At 36.7% G+C, this 18,572-nt stretch overlaps 1 protein-coding gene across 11 annotated transcripts in view; it reads left to right on the top strand.

Annotated features, from left to right (window-relative positions):
- The window catches only part of FAM135A (family with sequence similarity 135 member A), a 117,557-nt gene extending 104,279 nt beyond the window's left edge, over window positions 1-13,278 (top strand). For 10 of the 11 annotated variants that reach the window (XM_058661602.1, XM_058661578.1, XM_058661564.1 and 7 more), the window contains 4 exons: window positions 1,097-1,248; window positions 2,513-2,623; window positions 11,336-11,449; window positions 12,611-13,278. In XM_058661602.1, the coding sequence (XP_058517585.1) occupies window positions 1,097-1,248; window positions 2,513-2,623; window positions 11,336-11,449; window positions 12,611-12,816 (583 nt within the window). In that variant the 3' untranslated portion in view covers window positions 12,817-13,278. Of the gene's footprint in view, window positions 1-562; window positions 939-1,096; window positions 1,249-2,512; window positions 2,624-11,335; window positions 11,450-12,610 lie in introns of those variants that run through there. The other variant, XM_058661587.1, reaches the window with a different exon arrangement.
- Window positions 13,279-18,572: the final 5,294 nt, after the last annotated feature.

The following is an 18,572-nucleotide window of genomic DNA, read 5'->3' as shown; positions in this document are numbered from 1 at the left end:
CAGCCAAAATGTATAGGATTTTTTTTGTGTGTGGTTGTGAGTTGTCCAATTTAAATGAATAAATTATATGACATGTGAATTGTGCCTGAATAAAATTGTTACCCTAAGAAAAGTTAGGCAAATGGATATATTTTAAAGATAGATATGAAGGCATGTTAAAAGTTCACAGAGGGTGCTGGCACTGTTTCACCACTTCCACACCAGCTCCCTGCTAGTGGCCTGGGAAAGCAAAGGAGGATGAGCCAAGTCCTAGTTTGTAGCTTCAGACCAGCCAGGCTCTGGCCATTGCAGCATCTGGGAGTGAACCAACAAATGGAAGATCTCAGTCTTTGTCTCTCCTTCTTTCTGGAACTCTGCCTTTCAAATAAAAATCAAATAAAAAAAATTCATGGAGAAATGGATTTAAAAATAAGTGTTTGATGGGCGTTTGGTCATGACCGTGTCCTGCGTCAGAGTGCCTAGGTGCAGTTTCCAGCTGTGACTCTGGTTCCTGGCTCCTGTTTTCTGTTAAAGCAGACACTGAGAGGCAGCAGTGACAGCTCAGGTACTGGGTTTCTTGCAGCCACTCGGGAGACCCAGGTTGCATTCCTGGCTTTAGACCTGACCCTGTACCTTGTGGGCATCTGGAAAGTAAACCAACAGATAAGTGATGTCTTTCTCTGTCTTCTCTCTCTCTGCCTCCCAAATAATTAAAATGAAATTTAAAAATTAATATCAAGTGATTCAGTATGCATCTCTGCTCCTGAATAAAAAGAAGACTCCCAGTGAAACTTAAATATACCTTGACAAAATACTAGATTTTCCACCATTATGAATACTTACAATGTCATGATACAGAAAGCAATTAGAAACATTATGTAAAATTTTTCATACAGTTATTTTGTTTTTATAACCATTTTAATTATACAGTAATGGGAATCTATTCTTTTTTTTCTTTAAACCATAGGTTATATAATTTCAAAATAGAAAATTATTTTAAAACATAATGAAAAATTTTTAACTTGGTATTTACATGTATGTGTGTTGTTATCATCTTTAATTTTTGTTACTAAAAAGTATGGTGGGATAAATGTTTCATACTTTTTTTCTCTTAAAGCTTTATTGGACATTCTTTGGGCAACCTAATAATCCGTTCAGTGCTTACAAGACCAAGGTTTAAATATTACCTCAACAAACTTCATACCTTTCTGTCTCTTTCTGGACCTCACCTTGGTACCCTGTATAACAGCAGTGCTCTTGTTAATACAGGTAAGTTTTATTATATACCAAAAAAAAAATAGGTATAGGGAGGAAATGTAAACACAGATTTAGCATTTGCCGGTGTTTGTTAAGTCAGCTCGTCACATACTTGAGGTTTTGTAAAACAACATGTAGATAATTTTTTACTCTGCTATGCGTGTCATTTCTGAAAATTATTATTCTCATTGAGATGATAATTGCCAATACATAATAGCATTTTCCCTTAAACTCTAAATGTTTTCAGTGATTTATCTTATAAAGAAGCTGTTACTTTATTAGCTGAACAGATAACAAATACTAACACTTATTACATAATTATAAAATATTACATAAAATGTTGACTCTGATTTAGTTTGGCAACAGTAAGAAGGATAGTATGAGAAACTCTAATGTTGAATATATTGATCCAAATTTTCTAAGGAAATTAAAATGAAAATTAAGACCGTAATTTTGAGAAGTAGAATTTTCTTATTGAGAAAACAATTGGTACTTAATTTACCCTTTTATTTGGCTTGATTTTTCCTTTGGCTTTTTTTTTCAATGAATGAAAGAAAACAGATTTTATGCATTCCATGGGAATAGTCCCTTGTTCCCATTCTTCCCTCCAATTACCCTTCTCTCTCTTTAAAGTACTTGCAGTCATACTTTTAGTCCACACTTATTCACAGGCTTACCCAGCCACTTATCATTATATTCAACCAGTAAAAAGTGAAGAAACAAGACCTCATTTCCACTGACATCTAAATGTAGGCTAAAAATAACAATCCTATCTCAACAGTATCTATTTTATTTCTACGGTTTTTTGTGTGTTCTATCTTAGTTGCCACATATTAGAGAATGCATGATATTTATCATTATGAGAGTGGTTTGTTTCTCTTTTTTTGCTTGTTGAATATTGTAATTAGTGGCACATTAAGCCTATTATTATAGAGTGGGTTGAAATTGTATTTTTGCAAAAAAATTTTTGAATAGGAGGGAGATTGCGGAAGAAAAAGAAGGAAGAAATATGAGAACATTAAAATTGTACATATGAGATAAATGAAATTTGATCTCTTAATATGAATACAATTTAAGAAAAAATAGTTATTAACCATAAGGTATGTGTATATGGGCATGTTTATATGTGTTATCAATACATGGGATATGCTAGGAAAACATTCTTTATTATCCAACAGAATGTTAATTTCGCATATATCATGCATTGAAGTAAAATTATTTATTTTTATATATTATGTATGTCCATTTATACTAATATGTCATGTAACTCTCTTAGGTCTCTGGTTTATGCAGAAGTGGAAAAAATCAGGTTCTCTTTTGCAGCTAACATGTCGAGATCACTCAGACCCTCGTCAAACTTTTTTGTATAAGCTTAGTAATAAAGCAGGTAAGTACATAGGAGCAGTTTGGAAAGACTGCATAGAAAAACTTTTTTACAAAAGAAAAAAAGCACAAAGGGCTTGGAGTAGTGACTCAATTAGCTGATCCTTTCCTTGCAAGTGCCGGGATCCCATATGGGCATCAGTTATGTCCTACCCGTTTCATTTCCCAGCCAGCTCCCTGCCTGTGGCCTGGGAAAGCAGTGAAAGATGGCCCAAAGCCTTGGGACCCTGCACACACAAGGGAGACCTGAGAGAGGCTCCTGGCTTCGGATCAGCTGGGTTCCAGCTATTGGGACAATTTGGGGGGTGAACCTGTGGATGGACGATCTTTCTGTCTGTCTCTCCTCTCTGTAAATCTGCCTTTCCAATAATAAGTAAATCTTTTTTAGAATGTATTTTTATTGTAAAAGCAGATTTACAGGGGAAAATGAGAATGAACATCCATCCACTGGTTCCCTCCCCGAATAGCCACAGCAGTCGGAGCTCAGCCAATCCAAAGCTAGGAGCCTCTTCCAGATCTCCCATGTGAATGTCTCAAGGTTTTGAACCATCCTTAGCTACTTCCAGGCCGTAAGCAGGGGGCTTGATTATATTTATCTTTCATAAACTATGCAGCTACTTGAAACTATCTAAAATGTTAGCTTTTAGAATACTCCAGTTACATAACATGCTGTGCATGTCCTAGCTTTTCTTTTGCTTCTAGCTGTCTTCCATTCCAGTTCTCAACCATTGTATAATTTGCCACATATTTTTTTATCTTCCTTTTCCAGTACTATCAAATATTTGTGAAAAATGTCAGAAATTAAACTATTAATAATTATTCTTTCTATAGAACTATAGAACTATAGTTCTAACTTCTACAGTACTGTTTATCCCTATTTTATTGATTATTAAATATTTTCCCTATGTCATCTAGACTTCTACAGCCCAAATTGGTAAGTGTGTGTGTGTGTGTGTGTGTGTGTGTGTGTTTGAACACAGTAAATCTACTAAAGGGTTTCAGAAATGTAGCTTTTAAAAGGAAATTACCCTTTTAGATTAAGGCATTTTGGTTATAAATGTTGATTAAATTTTATAGCAACTTTTGACCAAAAATACCGTTTTGCATTCTATAAATTGCTAATAAAATATATAAGTAATGTATGCAATATAGAAAGTTGGTGTACTAACATCTCAGTGTTGGCTAACAAAGAAAGTGAAGGAACTAGACTGATACGACAAGTAAACTGTAGGACAAACATGGTTTAGGTGACACCATGGAAGAAGTAGAAAAGTCAACTAGAGTAGAAAGGGATCATGGCAACCCTTGCATCTCACCATTAGACCTCAGAAGTAGTCAGAATCTATTCACTACTGAAATTTTAAAAACAATGTACATTTTATGTGATTTTCCTAAAAACATCTGCTCAGAATCTCTTTCAGTAGCTGAATTCTGACAAATAAAATATAACAATTAAAGATGTCTCATGCTGTGCTGATTCTGCACAGATAATCGTTTTCCAGACAGTTAGAGATGTAGTTAATAATGGGTATCACTTGATTTAAAAGCAACACTTTATTATCTTGTTTTTGCAAGAGTGGGAAGGAATCAGCTAATTATTTTTGAAAGAAACATGTTTCAGATGTATTTAAAGGAAATCCACAAAAATAAAAATACTATATTTTTCATAATACATCAGATTTTAAAAGCACAAGGTTTTCCCTACCATAGCACTGTTGGCATTCTTTACTGTCTGCTGCTTTTGTAGTCAGGGATTGTCCTGGGCACTCTACAATGCTGAGCAGCATTTCTGGCTCCTGTCCATCCTGTGCTAGTAGCAAACACACCTGTCAAATTGCCTACTTTTGTTGTGACAACCACAAATGTCTTCTAGCATTGTTATGGTCCTTACAGTTGCAAAATGACCAGTTTAGGACCACTGCTTTAACCATTTCCAGAGAATAGCCATAAAATGACAACATGAATTGCTAGAAAACTCACTAAGTTTTTCAGGAAAAGGAACAAATAACCAAAATGTCAAGAAGAATAAAGATAAAAGTTGCCATTAAGGTATTTACATAAAGCATGTTATATCATCCGGAGAAATAACTAAAGATTCACTTAAACCTTTTTCTTGATATCTTGAAAAGTAACTAAAATAAGGAAACTAAAATGAATAAAACTTTTTATGACTAAACCTGCTCATTTTATACGTGGAAAAGTCTTGTAACTTTCCCCACTTAACGGTATCTTTAATATCACATCAGGGACTGAGTCAGATACTAATACACAGTCCATATAACTGGGCTGTCTTTGAGCAGTTGGAATCAAGGTGGATACAGAGAAATACTTCCAAAATAAAGCCATTTGGCATTTTTATTACTTGGATTTTCAACTCAGATAAGATTCCTACCAGGATTGCAAAAAGTAAATCTGTGCAAAATAACAATGTTAATATTAAAACATTTTTGTTGACACACTTTTAAAAAGACTGGCTACCAAGTTTAAAATACATTTTTAAAAATAGCAGTATAAAAAAATAGCAGTAGTGTTATAGAAATTACCTTTAGAAATAAGGAAATATAGTATATGTGATGTGAGTACGAAAAATGTTTAGTTGATTTGTTTCATCACATGGCATTTGAAACCGAAAGGATATCTTAGACTTCATCCAATCACTCAACGTTTTCATCCTTCGGCTGAGCTGCCTGAACCTGAGGAAGCTCAGACACTTTCCTCTAGAACCTCAGGATAAAACACTTCTCAATTTCAGGGTCATGAGAAGCATATCAGGATCTCTGCAAAGAGCTATTATTTCGGAAAATATATCAAATTTAACTTCACCTGGAAAGATAAAATACCTAGTATTATAATACAAACCACCATAGAAAGAACTTTTTAAAATATTGATGAATGGTGAATTTACAAGAAGCAGTGCTCATGTAATCACAAATACATGATTAATAGAACACATAGCTGGAGATAATATCATGTTGTTGATGCCTTGGTGATATGTGTAATATGTCCCTACTACCTAACCTAACAGCCCAGAAAGCAATAAATACAGTCTTTAAAACTTTAGTCAAAGAAACACACATTGGAGTAAAAAATAGTTTAATCCTTTTGCTGTTAGGTTGGTAGAAATTAAAAAGATAATATCCAGTATTGAGGATTATTTGAGAAAGCAGATATATTTATATGCTAATGGCAAAAGGGGAGGTTATGTAATTTGGGGGAGGGTACATTTATGAGAATTTGAAGGATGTTCTAAGCAGTCCATTGCAGTTTTTCCTGCAAAAATCTCACACAGATTAGGGAAAGGCTGTTCATGCACTGTTTTTATTTTTTATATCCCCTCCCCATTGAAATGGGATGGACCTAAATATTGGTAGAGAAACAGCAAATATACTAAAATGCAGTCATGGAGACACATAATATTTAAAAGAATGAGTATATTTGTAGAAATATGAAAAGTTGTCCCTTGAATTTTAAAAGCAAAATGAGAAGCAAAAAATTCATATATAAATCTTACAAATAAAGTGTTCTGTGTACCTAGAATGGAATATGGACTGATATGTACAACTCTTAGCTGTGCCACCTGTGAATGAAGGATGTGGACAAGAGGGGAATAATTTTAAAAACTTTTTTAGTAGGGAAAAGCAAACAAAACTGCTTGAATTTTACAAATAAAGATGGCACAGGAATGGGCTGGGGAAATGTACAGTTGCATGTTACTCATCCACAGCCCAATCTTTCACCTGAATGCACTCATAATAAATTGTTCTATTTTTAGAGTATATTTGCATTAAGCTATTTTGAGATAAACCAACGTGATTGTTCCCCAGCAGAAGAGGTGCTAGCCTGGAAGCTTCTGCTCTGCTCAGTCATTGAGACTGTTGAGAGGATCAACTTATGGTCCCATTCATAACTTTGTGCACCACAGGAAGTTCTTCTTTTCACAAATTTATTTACTTATGCTTCTGTTCACTAACATTGATTACAAGCTGTTGAAATAGATTATTATGGGGCCAGTGACATGGCAGAGCAGGGTAAGCCTCCTGTGACATCAAATATGGATTCCAGCTGCTCTGCTTATGTCTAGCTCCCTGCTAGTATACCTGGGAATGCAATGGAGGATGCCCAAGGCCTTGAAACCCGGCACCCAAATAGGAGACCTGGAAAGGCTCTTGGCTCCTAGCTTCTGAACGGCCGGCCCATCTCTGGCCATTGTGGCCACTTGGGGAGTGAGCCAGCAGTGGAAGATTGTTCACTCCATTGCTCCTTGTCAGGAAATTTGCCTTTCCAATAAAAACAAATAATCTTTGCCAAAAGAATGACACAAAGTTTCATGTCAGGTTATCCATTGAGAGGCAGGTGAGAAATTCAAATTTGAGAATTATATTTAAAGTGATCATTGAAAACAGAAATATATATGACTTTTATAAAGAAGAGTATCACAAAACTTGGAAGCAAGGTACATTTTTCGCTCCCATAGTCATCCCTCACAAACAAGAGAACTGACTTAGATTCAAGTTGCTTTACAGAGTCACTAATGCAAAGTGATCTCTCAGTACTTTATTCTGACATGCTTGGGGAGAAGAAACTGACTTAAAATAATCATTTTTTATGTCAAGTTGGGCTTTCTGACGGAATTAAAACTTGTAAAACAAGAGGAGCCTTAGAATAGAGCAGTAGTTTTTGTTTTGTTTTGTTTTAGTTCATTAAGTAGCAAGTGAAATTTGTCCAGAACTATGAGGAAGAAAGACTTCTTGGAGAAGATTCACTAGAGGAAAAGAAAGAACACAGAGAGTTCTTAAAGAAAAAAATTTACCATAAATGAGTGGGGTCCAGGGTCTGGGGACTTGTTCATTGATTTTCTTAAGGAAATGATGTGTTAGTGTTATGTATACTGATAAGAATGGCCTGTAAAGGGAATGAGCATGTATCCTGGTAGTTAAGATGTCCACAACAGAGTGCATTGGTTTGCTGTTCTGTTCCCGCTGCTGACCACAGCTTCCTGCTAGTACACTCAGAGAGTCGAGGGTAATTGCTCATGTGACTGGATTCCTGTCGGCCATCTGGGAAGCCTGGGTTGCATTCAGGTTTGATACCTAAGCCCCAGCCCTGCCCCAGTCCATATGAACATTTGCTTAGTGAGCCAGTTGATGCAAATGTTCTCTAATTCTTTGTCTCTGCCTCTTAAATAGTAAACATTAAAAAAGAAAAAAAATATCCTATACAAAACTGACAAAATAATGATGCATGAGAAGGAGGACAGCTGTTAAGAGTCATGTTTTTAAATAGTCAAGAGATATTGAGCTATCTTTAGCAAAAAGTGGAAAAAGAAGGTACAAGTATGGTAAATTGGTAGGTGTTAAGGTGGAAGTGGGTGGACATTGTCTTATTCTGTTTCTCAGTACAATAAAAAAGTCATGTCAAAGGTTGAAGAGATTGATAGTTTGAGGAGAAATAGAAAGTATGGATGAATATTCTTGAGGCAGTGCTATGCAAGGATTGTTGTACCTGAATGGCACCCCAAGGGTCATGTATGATGGAAGCCCCCTCTTATGGAGGACATCAACATAACAGCTTTTAGATAAGTGAAAAAGTAACTCTTATGCTAATGTGTTTAACTGGTTCTATGCAGCTTGGAATAAAATCTCAGTAATGGTGTTGTTATACACAGGATTCAAAAAATATAGTGCCTAAAATAAGTTGAATATAGGTATGATAACTGAAAAAGTAGTGTAACTAAGTGTGGATACAAGTGAAAATTGCAGAATGGCTTGAATATCCTTTGCTTGTTTACCCCTTAAAAGAACTTTGAAAAAGTTTATATCCTGTTGTATAATTTTAAGATGACACCAAAAAAATATTCCATGAGTTCAAATGGTTGTGAATTATATTTTCTGGCATTTTGGATGATATATATTTTCAAAAAGTTCATTCTATTAAAGTTATACTTTTAGCTTATTTAATTTATGGAGAATATCTATCATAAAATACAGTTCACAGCCACTTCTCATTGTTAAATGATCAGTCAAATCAAGCTTTTTGTCAGATAAAATTTAGGCTTCATAGTTTGCATGGTTCCCGAGAGATTTTTATATGCATGGGTTTATACTGTAATAACATCTAAAATAGAGTGGCAAAAATAAATACCTTTCTCTTGTAGGATAAAGGCAAGTCATTTTCAGGAAAGTGTCCATATGTAGATTGGAATGCCCATATACAGCATGACTAATCTTAAGATTATTCAGTGGTGAATGCACACTGATTTGAAGACCCGAACTTTAAGATACGCTGCTGATTCCCAAACTAGTGGTCATAATGATGTTTTCATAGGTTTTTTTAAGCTTTATTTTATTTTTATTGGAAAGTCAGATAAACAGAGAGGAAGATCTTCCATCCATTGATTCACTCTCCCAAGCAGTTGCAATGGCCAGAGCTTAGCCAGTCCAAAGCCAGGAGCCCTGAGCCTCTTCTGGGTCCCCCACAGAGGTGCAGGGTCCCAAAGCTTTGAGTCGTCCTCAACTGCTTTCCCAGGCCAAAAGCAGGAAATTGGATGGGAAGAGGAGCTGCTGGGATTAGAACTGGCAACCATATGGAAGCCTGGTATGTACAGGGCAAGGACTTTAGCTGCTATGCTACTGTGCCAGGCCTGTTTTCATGGTTTCAGGTGATTTCAAAAGTGGACTTAAATTTATGTCATGAAAAACTAGAATTAACAGAAAAAAAATTTTTGCTTCTTTTAATTTTTATAGTCAAGCCAATTTTTTTTTTAAATTTTGACGATGTTTACATAGTTGATCAGGGTGGGAGGATCAAGGGTTAGGGGAAAGTAGGTGAGGCCGCTGTTTCCAAGTTTTTGGGTTTTTTTCCCTCCTGTATATGGAGGAAGGGAGCAGATAGATGAATAAGCTGTGTCCAGCCTCCCAACCACCTCAGTACCTTGAGATGGGAATAGCCATTCGATATCATCTCAGGGTCCCAGTGTGGAGCATAATCGAAGGGTTCTGCTTAAGTGATTTTGATAGATCTGAAATGCTGTCAGTCTCACCAATCTTAGGATGAGAAAATCCTTCCAGGGTCCACTGGCTGGTGTAGTCCACCTTAGAGTCTCCACTCACCCAGATATATTTGCCAACAACACTTAGCTGGGGTAGTTTTCCAATTTGTTCTGCCCTCCTTCCTCTGCTGTGGTACCAGATGTCCTCTGCAGGTGCCAATGGACTGCCATATCCTCCATGTGCATTTGAGCATGCTATCCACAGCTCCATTATAGCAGCTGAGGAGGCCCAGGTCTTACACATGCACTCTACTGTCCAGTGATCCTGCAATTCTGCCTATGGCTGGAGTTCTGACTCCAGCAGGTCAGTTGTGGGGATCCCCAAAGAAACCTCATCTGAGGTGATTCCAGACCTGACTCGTGTGCTTGCCAGTAAGGAGTCTTGCTCAGTCCGTCACCTACCTCGACCTACGCACACACACACTGGTAGTTGTAATTGCTGAGTCAGTTCTGTCTCCAGCCCTGTCTCTTACATAAACCAATGCATGCTACAGCCCAGCCCAGCCTAACCCAGCCCACCATACACTCAACCCTCGTGTACACCAGCAGGCTTGCACCCTTCTCCCCAGATCTCACTTGTGCTAGTGGGTACTGTGGCCCTGTCTGTCTTGCCCCCCTCACCTCAGTATTTGGTAGTCGGTGCTATAGTCTGGCCCAGCCCCAGATCTGACCCATGCATATACCAACTGGTACTGTAGCCTGTCTTGTCTGTGCTGCTCCCAGCCTCAATTCTTTTGCTAGCCTGTAGGAACTTGCATACTTGCTTAATAGTTGCATAAAATGTTTTAACTATGTATTTGCAGTTATTGAATCCCTATAGTAAACATGAGTATTACACTTATAACCCTGTAATTGTATATTTATATATACTGTGTATGGCTTCTTCTCCTTAAATATAAATTACAGGATGGCCTTTTATTTGGTATAGGTCGTATCTGTTATACGGTGTCACCTCACTGTGTGGGAGACTATACTGTTTTCTGGATGAATATGTGTGTTGCAGAGGAAAGAGCATCTCCAACAGACTACAATTAAGAATCTACAATAATTCCCACAACTGGTCTATCTTTAATTGTTTGAATTTTACTGACCCCAAAGTTTTACTGTGGAGCATTTCAGAAAAAATAATTACATACTCTACAGCCCAGCTCTAACATATTGACATAAAAGTTTATATAGACCTAGTCCAAGCCAGAAATAAAAATGGAATATCAATGATATTAAAGAGATACAGAACATGGTTCCAGTATGTTAATGAGTTAATTAGCAAATTATATATTCACCCAACTAATAAAAACTAAAAATATGAAAGGGGGGAGCTAAATAGCAACAACCAAAAAAAAAAAAAAAAACAGGGAACTGATGTATTTATTTGGAAATATTCCTAAACTTTGAAAAATACCCTTTGTCATGTAAGAATGCCATTAAATACTTGCAAAAGAAACTTAAGTCATACCACAGTGATTGCCATCAGTGCAAATTTCCCAGGCTAGCACAAAGGCAGTATGAAGTGAAGCTGAGGTTTTGTAGAAAACACAGAAATTTTAGAATTCATCAAGTGCATACAGCATAAACTTGGTACCACTAAGCAAATAAATTTATATTTTGATCATTTAATATAATAGAAACTGCAGTGTGGTTAATTGTGGTATTATGATTCATTCGCAGGGCTTCATTATTTCAAAAATGTTGTGCTGGTGGGCTCTCTGCAGGATCGCTATGTTCCTTACCACTCTGCCCGCATTGAAATGTGTAAGACAGCTTTAAAGGACAAGCAGTCAGGTAACAAAATAAACCAAGCTGTACTATGAATTAAGTTTTTCCCAAATTTTTTTCCACCCACTTTCCCCTTTTCCTGCACCCTTCTCTCTTTATTTCCTTTTCTACCCACTAGATATCAATGACTATGCCCTTTCTTCCTCTATAAAAGCTCAAGTCCACTTAGAAATTCAAGAAGAGCTCAGCCTTCAAAATGATAACTGAAACTAGATAATTCTTATTCTATTCTTTTATTATAATAACATTTGGTAACACTAGGGACAAAGGTAATTTAATGAGGCTGACTTGAACGTCCTCCTGTGTAAGTGTATTCTTAAATAACAAAGAACCAGAAATCCAACTTGATTTAAGATGAAAAGCAAAGGAAGAGATAGGAATGAAAAATATTGGTTACAAATTTGTATGACTTATTTATGTATATTCTTCCCTTCTTATCACTTCATCAGAACTATATCCTTTGCTCTGAAATTTAAGGTTGTTTTCACTAAACTCAAGATTGTATGGATAGGTTAATGCCATCTTTTAGTGATAGGAGTTGTGCATAAAAATTGTAAGCTATATTTTGCCCCTTTTCAGACAGCTTATATTATCTCTGTGTATGTAAGTCTAGTCTTACAAGTCTTGTAAGAATTGACCAAAAAGAAGGAGAGGAGCCATCTAAGAATTGGAAAGAGAATCCATGTCACTTAAACTTCAGACCATAGTGTTCTGTTGATCCAGTTTGTTCTTTGAGCCTTGCCAAGCTTGAGTCATTCTTCTGAATTAGGAACTTGCTGTTCTTTCTCAATAATTTGAAAATGCTGATTGCCCACATTTTTAAAGTACATGCTTCAGAATTTTAAAAGCTAGCTTGTTTTTATAATGGTTTAATAAGCTATAAGAAACATTATATCGAAGAAAACTTTAATTTGTGCATTACTTTAACTTAAAAATATCAAATCAACAAGAATGAAGTATAATAAATTGCTATTTTTACTTGACTAATAAATAATATGATTACTAAAATTTTCTACAAAACAGTCTCAGAAATGATTGTTGGAAAAATGAAACCTTAGACATATTTTATATGAAATAATATAACTTTTATAAATCACACACAAGTTGGCATAGAACTTTTTTGTTATTCTTATGAACTGATTTTCCTTTTTCCTGTTTGTTTCATAGGGCAGATATATTCAGAAATGATTCACAATTTGCTTCGTCCAGTTCTAAAAAGCAAGGACTGTAATTTGGTTCGATACAATGTCATCAATGCATTGCCCAATACAGCTGATTCACTCATTGGAAGAGCTGCACATATAGCTGTTCTGGATTCAGAAATATTTTTGGAGAAATTCTTCCTGGTTGCTGCCCTCAAATATTTCCAATAGAATAAACATATTAGACACTTGAAAATTACCTCATTCAACAATGATTCAAATAATGTATTATATTAAAATGTATATGCTAAGTTCTAAGAAATATTTATACCTTTTTCTATGGAAGATAATTTATATCATCCATGTTTAGAGCTTTTTAAACCTCAACTTTACTTTCTAGGTAATGTGGCTGTGCAATATTTTTTTAATTTTATCTTTTTACTTTTCTATTACTTTTTCATATATTTTGTTACCTAAGTTTTTCAGTGAAACTTTAACCCCTTTAAATGTCTGATTGTTTATTATTGGCTTTCCACAATCCTTGTATCAGATTACATCATATTTGCCATTGTTGCTAGAATAGCATGGGACTTTAAATTTTCTAATATTGGGATGTTATTCAGTTAGTTATAAATTTTACTTTCAGCATTTCATTGTTTTAACTGGAAATAAAATTTTGGCTGCTAAACGATATTTTTGGAAATCAACTCCTTTAGTCCTAAAATATACCTTTATCTTATGATCAAATCAGATAGTTCATATATAGTGTCATAAAAGTTTTCTACAAAGTCATTACTGTTGCTGTTAAATACATGTCATGCCTATTAAAGTATATTTTCTACTGGTGATTTCAACATTATTTCCCATCCACTTTTATTACTGGAATTTTTCATGTTCATATTGGCTGCATATAAAGATTTTTGAATGTTTGAGTGCACCCAGCCTTGATTTGGTTGGAATTTTGCTAAATTTGGTAATGTTGCTTGAACTTTCTGATTACATGTCTTTAACTTTTTTCATGGACTTCATTTTATGTACATAATAATTAAATGTTGAAATTTATGAAATATTTTATGAATTTAATTTTCAAATGTTAAAATTTATTGAATTAAAGTAGTATAAATAAAATAATTCATGTTGAAACAAAGTAACTTCACATGTTTGGTGATACAGATGCAAATGTTTTGATATATGGAGATGTTGAGTCTTTTGACTTTACTAAAGGTGCTGAAAAGCATAAAATTCACTATTTTCTTTCCCTGTTTTACTTGTGAAAATAATTATGCACTAATGGTGGGTGGAAGATCTGCTTCCGTCACCAAGCATGGTGGACAGAGGTTTTGTAAGTATAAGTTGCGTAATTGTTGCATGTTTTAGCATCGTGTTATTGCCTCAAATTAATAAATGAAAAAATGAGTATTTGGAGGAACAACTAAAATGTTTGTAATCATTTGCTTATTCTCAGAATAATAGAGGAATTTTTAAATTCATAATTGGCTATGCTATATTAATTAACTGTATAGACCAGTATAAAGCTATATTTGTACAACTTTTAAAAATACTTGAAAACTCCACAAATTAACAACATAATGAAATACAAAGTGCATTATGCCTGTAAAGTATAGATACATTCATCCATGCATTTTTGCAACAGACATTTTTATCTTCATGGATCATAGCCCTGGGTTTCAAATATAGTGCATGACTTCAGGCTTTCCAGAAGACTCATTACTCCCAATTATAAATACAGGAGTTGATGGTAAATTGCTGTTATGATCATAGTTGATAGATTGGTTGTTTATTTTAATACAATTTTAGCTGCGCATTAGTGATCATCATTTATAATCCAACTATAGCTGATTTAGCAGAGAAGCCATCATACAGTGTTCACCTCTGAATTCAGATTATGTGTGATTGCTTGGAGTTCTGAGGAAACAGAAACAAAGACCACAGAGGTGACCAAAGTCATTGCTGAGTTGTGACCTCAGTACAACCCAGAAGATGATACATCCTGCTAGCAGCCATCTTCCCTGAGATGCTTAGACTAGAGGCAAAGTTGGGCAAGGCTAACCAGCTGACTGACCCATGTGTGTCATTGCTCTGACTGTTGCACATCTAAGCCTCTCAGCTTCCAGCAAGACTCATCAAACATGAAATAGGTTTGATGACATCATCAAGAAGAGCATATCAAAAGGCTACTGTAATTCACTTTTTTTTTTTGTCTAGCAACTGCTTGTACCATCCTCTCAGTGTATTTATTTAAATTGCTGCACCCCAGCATAATAACACTATCTCATATCCAGTTCAAATGTAGGATCTCAGTGAAATGTCTCCTAGTTTAGTAATGATGTCACCGCACTGGTTTATAATCGTGACATAATCACCAACCCTATATGCAATTATAGTATAAGGAAAGAAAAATTATACAGACATGCATGAACTAGTTAGTGTAGAGCAATGTGTCACAAACGCCTGAATCCAAATGACCTGAACTACTTATAGATACAGATTGTAAGCCCCATCATTATAGACTGACAGAATTTCCAGGGTCGATTACAATTTTAAGGAGGTATCCAGATGCCCTGAGTTCTAATTTTAGTTTCCCTGATTGCTTTTCCTCTATTTTCACCAGGGTCAGTCACTAGCTAGCACCATAATCACTTTCTCTAACTTTAAGCTGAAAATTGGCCCAGTGCAATAGCCTCATGGCTGAAGTTCTTGCCTTACATGCACCAGGATCCCATATAGACACTGGTTCTAATCCTGGCTGCTCCACTTCCCTTCCAGCTCCCTGCTTGTGGCCTAAGAAAGTAGTCAAGTACAGCCCAAAGCCTTAGGACCCTGCTCCCATGTGGGAGACCTGAAAGAAGCTCTGGGCTCCTGACTTTGGATCAGCTCAGCTCCAGCCATTGCAGTCACTTAGGGAGTGAACCAGCGGATGGAAGATCTTTCTCCCTGTCGCTCTTTCTCTCTATAAAACATCCACCTTTCCAATAAAAATAAATAACTCCTTAAAAAAAAGAAAAACTAAAAATGGCCAAGGAGCAACTTCAATATCCAAGTTAGGGAAAACATTTTCCCTTATGAGAGCATTCTTCCTCTAGATAGAAGAATTACTACACCTATAGCCCCCGAAATCATGAAGATGAGGACAAGAACAGGCAGTGCATCTGAGAGTTGATCCTACTTATAAGCCAACATTTTGGCTGACACTCCTGAGTAAGAGACGGCATTACTATAGTGGTCAAAATGTGCTCAAGCTTACATCATTTCCTGGAGCCCCTTTGCCCCAGTGTGCTGCAGAGAACCTGGTGTCACCTGCCCTCCTAGTGGGATGTGTTAACAGCCAAGGATTCACAGACCAAGCAGATTTTAAACAAGTCATTCTCCCCTGGAGATGTTGGCTCACTGTTACTCATTCTGTAATGACCTTGCCCTACTTTGGTACCTGTATGACCAGGTATAGAAATTGCTCACCATCAGGAGATGAAAAAGCCTTGCAGTGTGTCCCAGTTGACGTTCACATGCAGGGCCACTCAGGGCTTGTGAGGTTCTCTTTTCCCCACGGTAGAAAACAAAATAAATGGGCATTGTGTCAGATGGACCAGGCAATCCCTCCTTCTGTTAGTCTATCAAGAGAAGTATCCCTGAGTACCATTAATTTACCTGAGGGCATTTAACGACTATTATAGGACAATATCTCAAAGTTTATTTTTCTATCTATTTACAAAACTAAGCCCTTAATAAGGTTGTCTGTTGTTCTACAAGACTTCTGGTTGGTGGAATACTTGACAGCACTGGTGATTCCAGCATGCATGCCTCAGTCCCCTGCTACATATCTTTATAGGAACTGAGTTCATTCTTAGAAGCAATGAACTATATCCAGTAACATCAGTATATTAAAGAAGCATAAGTAAGGGAAAGCAATCAAACCAAACAAATCATTCTTGAGAACAAATTGCTACCTCTTCTATGTTACTAGGATTTTATTGTAATTAGATCTGCAACCTAGGCTACTAAACACTATTAGGGAATCAAGTCAGTCACTGTATTTGACAAGTAGTAAGCTGCTAGGGAAAAGACAATGTTAGAAATACATATATGTCACCATTCTTGCAATCAAACACATTAATTAGAAGATACCTTGTTACTGGTGTCACTAGGAAAAAACCGCTGTGGTGGAAAAGGAAGCTGACTGGTGTCCACAGAATGAGCCCCTCGTAGCAGGCAGCTCATGTATGATCACCAAGCCTGATGACAGAATAAGCAGTGAGCTGCTACAGCTGCAGTTAGATTACACAAAGGTTGTGGCTTCCATTTGAGTGGTCCTTCTTGCCGTTTGGTTCATTGGTTTTGTGTGGAAAGGCAGCTGCCATGTTGTGAGATGATGTTTGGAGAAACCCTACGTAGCAAGGAACTTCGGGAAGTCACCAGACCAAACTAAATCCTGAATATTACAAGTTTGGAGGCAAATCCTCCCCTGCTCATGCCTACTCAAACACTTCCCATACTCAGATACATTGGCTGCAACCACGTATTTGTGAAGCCAGAATCCTCTGATTTCTAACCCAAAAAAACTGAGAATGTTTATTGTTTTTTTTTTATATTTTTATCAGGAAAGCAAATTTATAGCCCAAAAGATCTTGTATCAGCTGAAACAGCCCAATGGCTCCGATGTCCGGAGCTGAGCTGAGCTGAATCAGGAGCCAGGAGCCTCTTCTGGGTCTTGCACACAGGTACAGACTTTGAGCAGTCCTCTGCTGTTTTCCCTGGCCATAAGCAGTGAGCTGGATGGCAGGTGGGAGAGCTGAAATACGAACAGGTGCCCATATTGGATGTCGGCGCTGCAAGACACAGGATTGACTACTTGAGCTATTGTGTCTGCCCCAGAATATTTGTTTAGATCCAGCAAATTGTGGTAGAATTTGTTGGGTAGCAATAGGTAATTTATAATCTTGTCCTGATTAAGAACTCTGCCATGGGATACTTTTTTTTTTTTTTTTAATATTCAGTAGGACCTAAATGTCCTCATGATTTAGGACCACTCAGAAATCTTATTCCAAAGTACTATCCCCACTTTTTTTGGCTTTTCTAGTTCTTCATCACTGGATTATACCTCTTGCTGCCTTTAAAATAACATAGTTCTCTCAGGACATGGCCCCTTCTAGGCAAGGTGTATCTAGTAAATTCTGCCTTCTGGAGAGGATCTTTCCTCCACTCTGCTGTTGCTTGAGTGCCTCTACATGCAGAAGCAATCCACTGCCAACTGGATCAGTTCAGTGAGCAAAACAACTGAGAATACAATACAATTGAAGTTTTCTCCTTAGCCAGCTATGCTAAGAAAACACATTAATTAGAAGATATAAGCTAAGGATAAAAATGACATTAGGAGTGTGATCCAAGTATTAATGACAATTACCACGTTTTTGCCTCTGTCCCTGTTCTGTATGCACCACATCCTCTAAGGGAGTGGATTCCTTATCTACAGGAACTATTGTCACATGATCAGACACTACCAAGGACTAATAACTGAATTTTTCTAAAACAAAGTTGGATCTGCTGTTGTGGTATAGCAAGCTAAGGCCCCACCTCCAATGCCAACATCCAATCACAGGTGCCAGTTAAAGATCTGGCTGCTCCACTCCCCATCCAGCAACCTGTAAACGTGCCTGGGAAAGCAGAAGATGGCTCACGTGCTTGGGCACCTGCACCCCCACAGGAGACCCAGAAGAAGCCCTGGAATCCCGCCTTCCCTCTAGTACACCCTGGCTACTGCAGTCATTTGGGGAGAGACCCAGCAGAGGGAAGTGTCTCTCTCCCTAACGTTTGCAAAAAAACAAAAAGTTATAGAATTCTGGCAACCACCACTGTGATGCTATAAGCCCTCCCCTAGATTACCTAAATCACCCTCAGTCTAACACAAAAGCTCCAAACACCACTGGAATTTTGCAATTTAGGAATCAATGGACAGAATTCTGGGAACTGTG

This window comes from Ochotona princeps, chromosome 1 (assembly GCF_030435755.1).
Source record: "Ochotona princeps isolate mOchPri1 chromosome 1, mOchPri1.hap1, whole genome shotgun sequence".
In the NCBI taxonomy this organism is placed as follows: domain Eukaryota; kingdom Metazoa; phylum Chordata; class Mammalia; order Lagomorpha; family Ochotonidae; genus Ochotona; species Ochotona princeps.
This window is presented reverse-complemented; position numbering and strand designations above follow the sequence as displayed.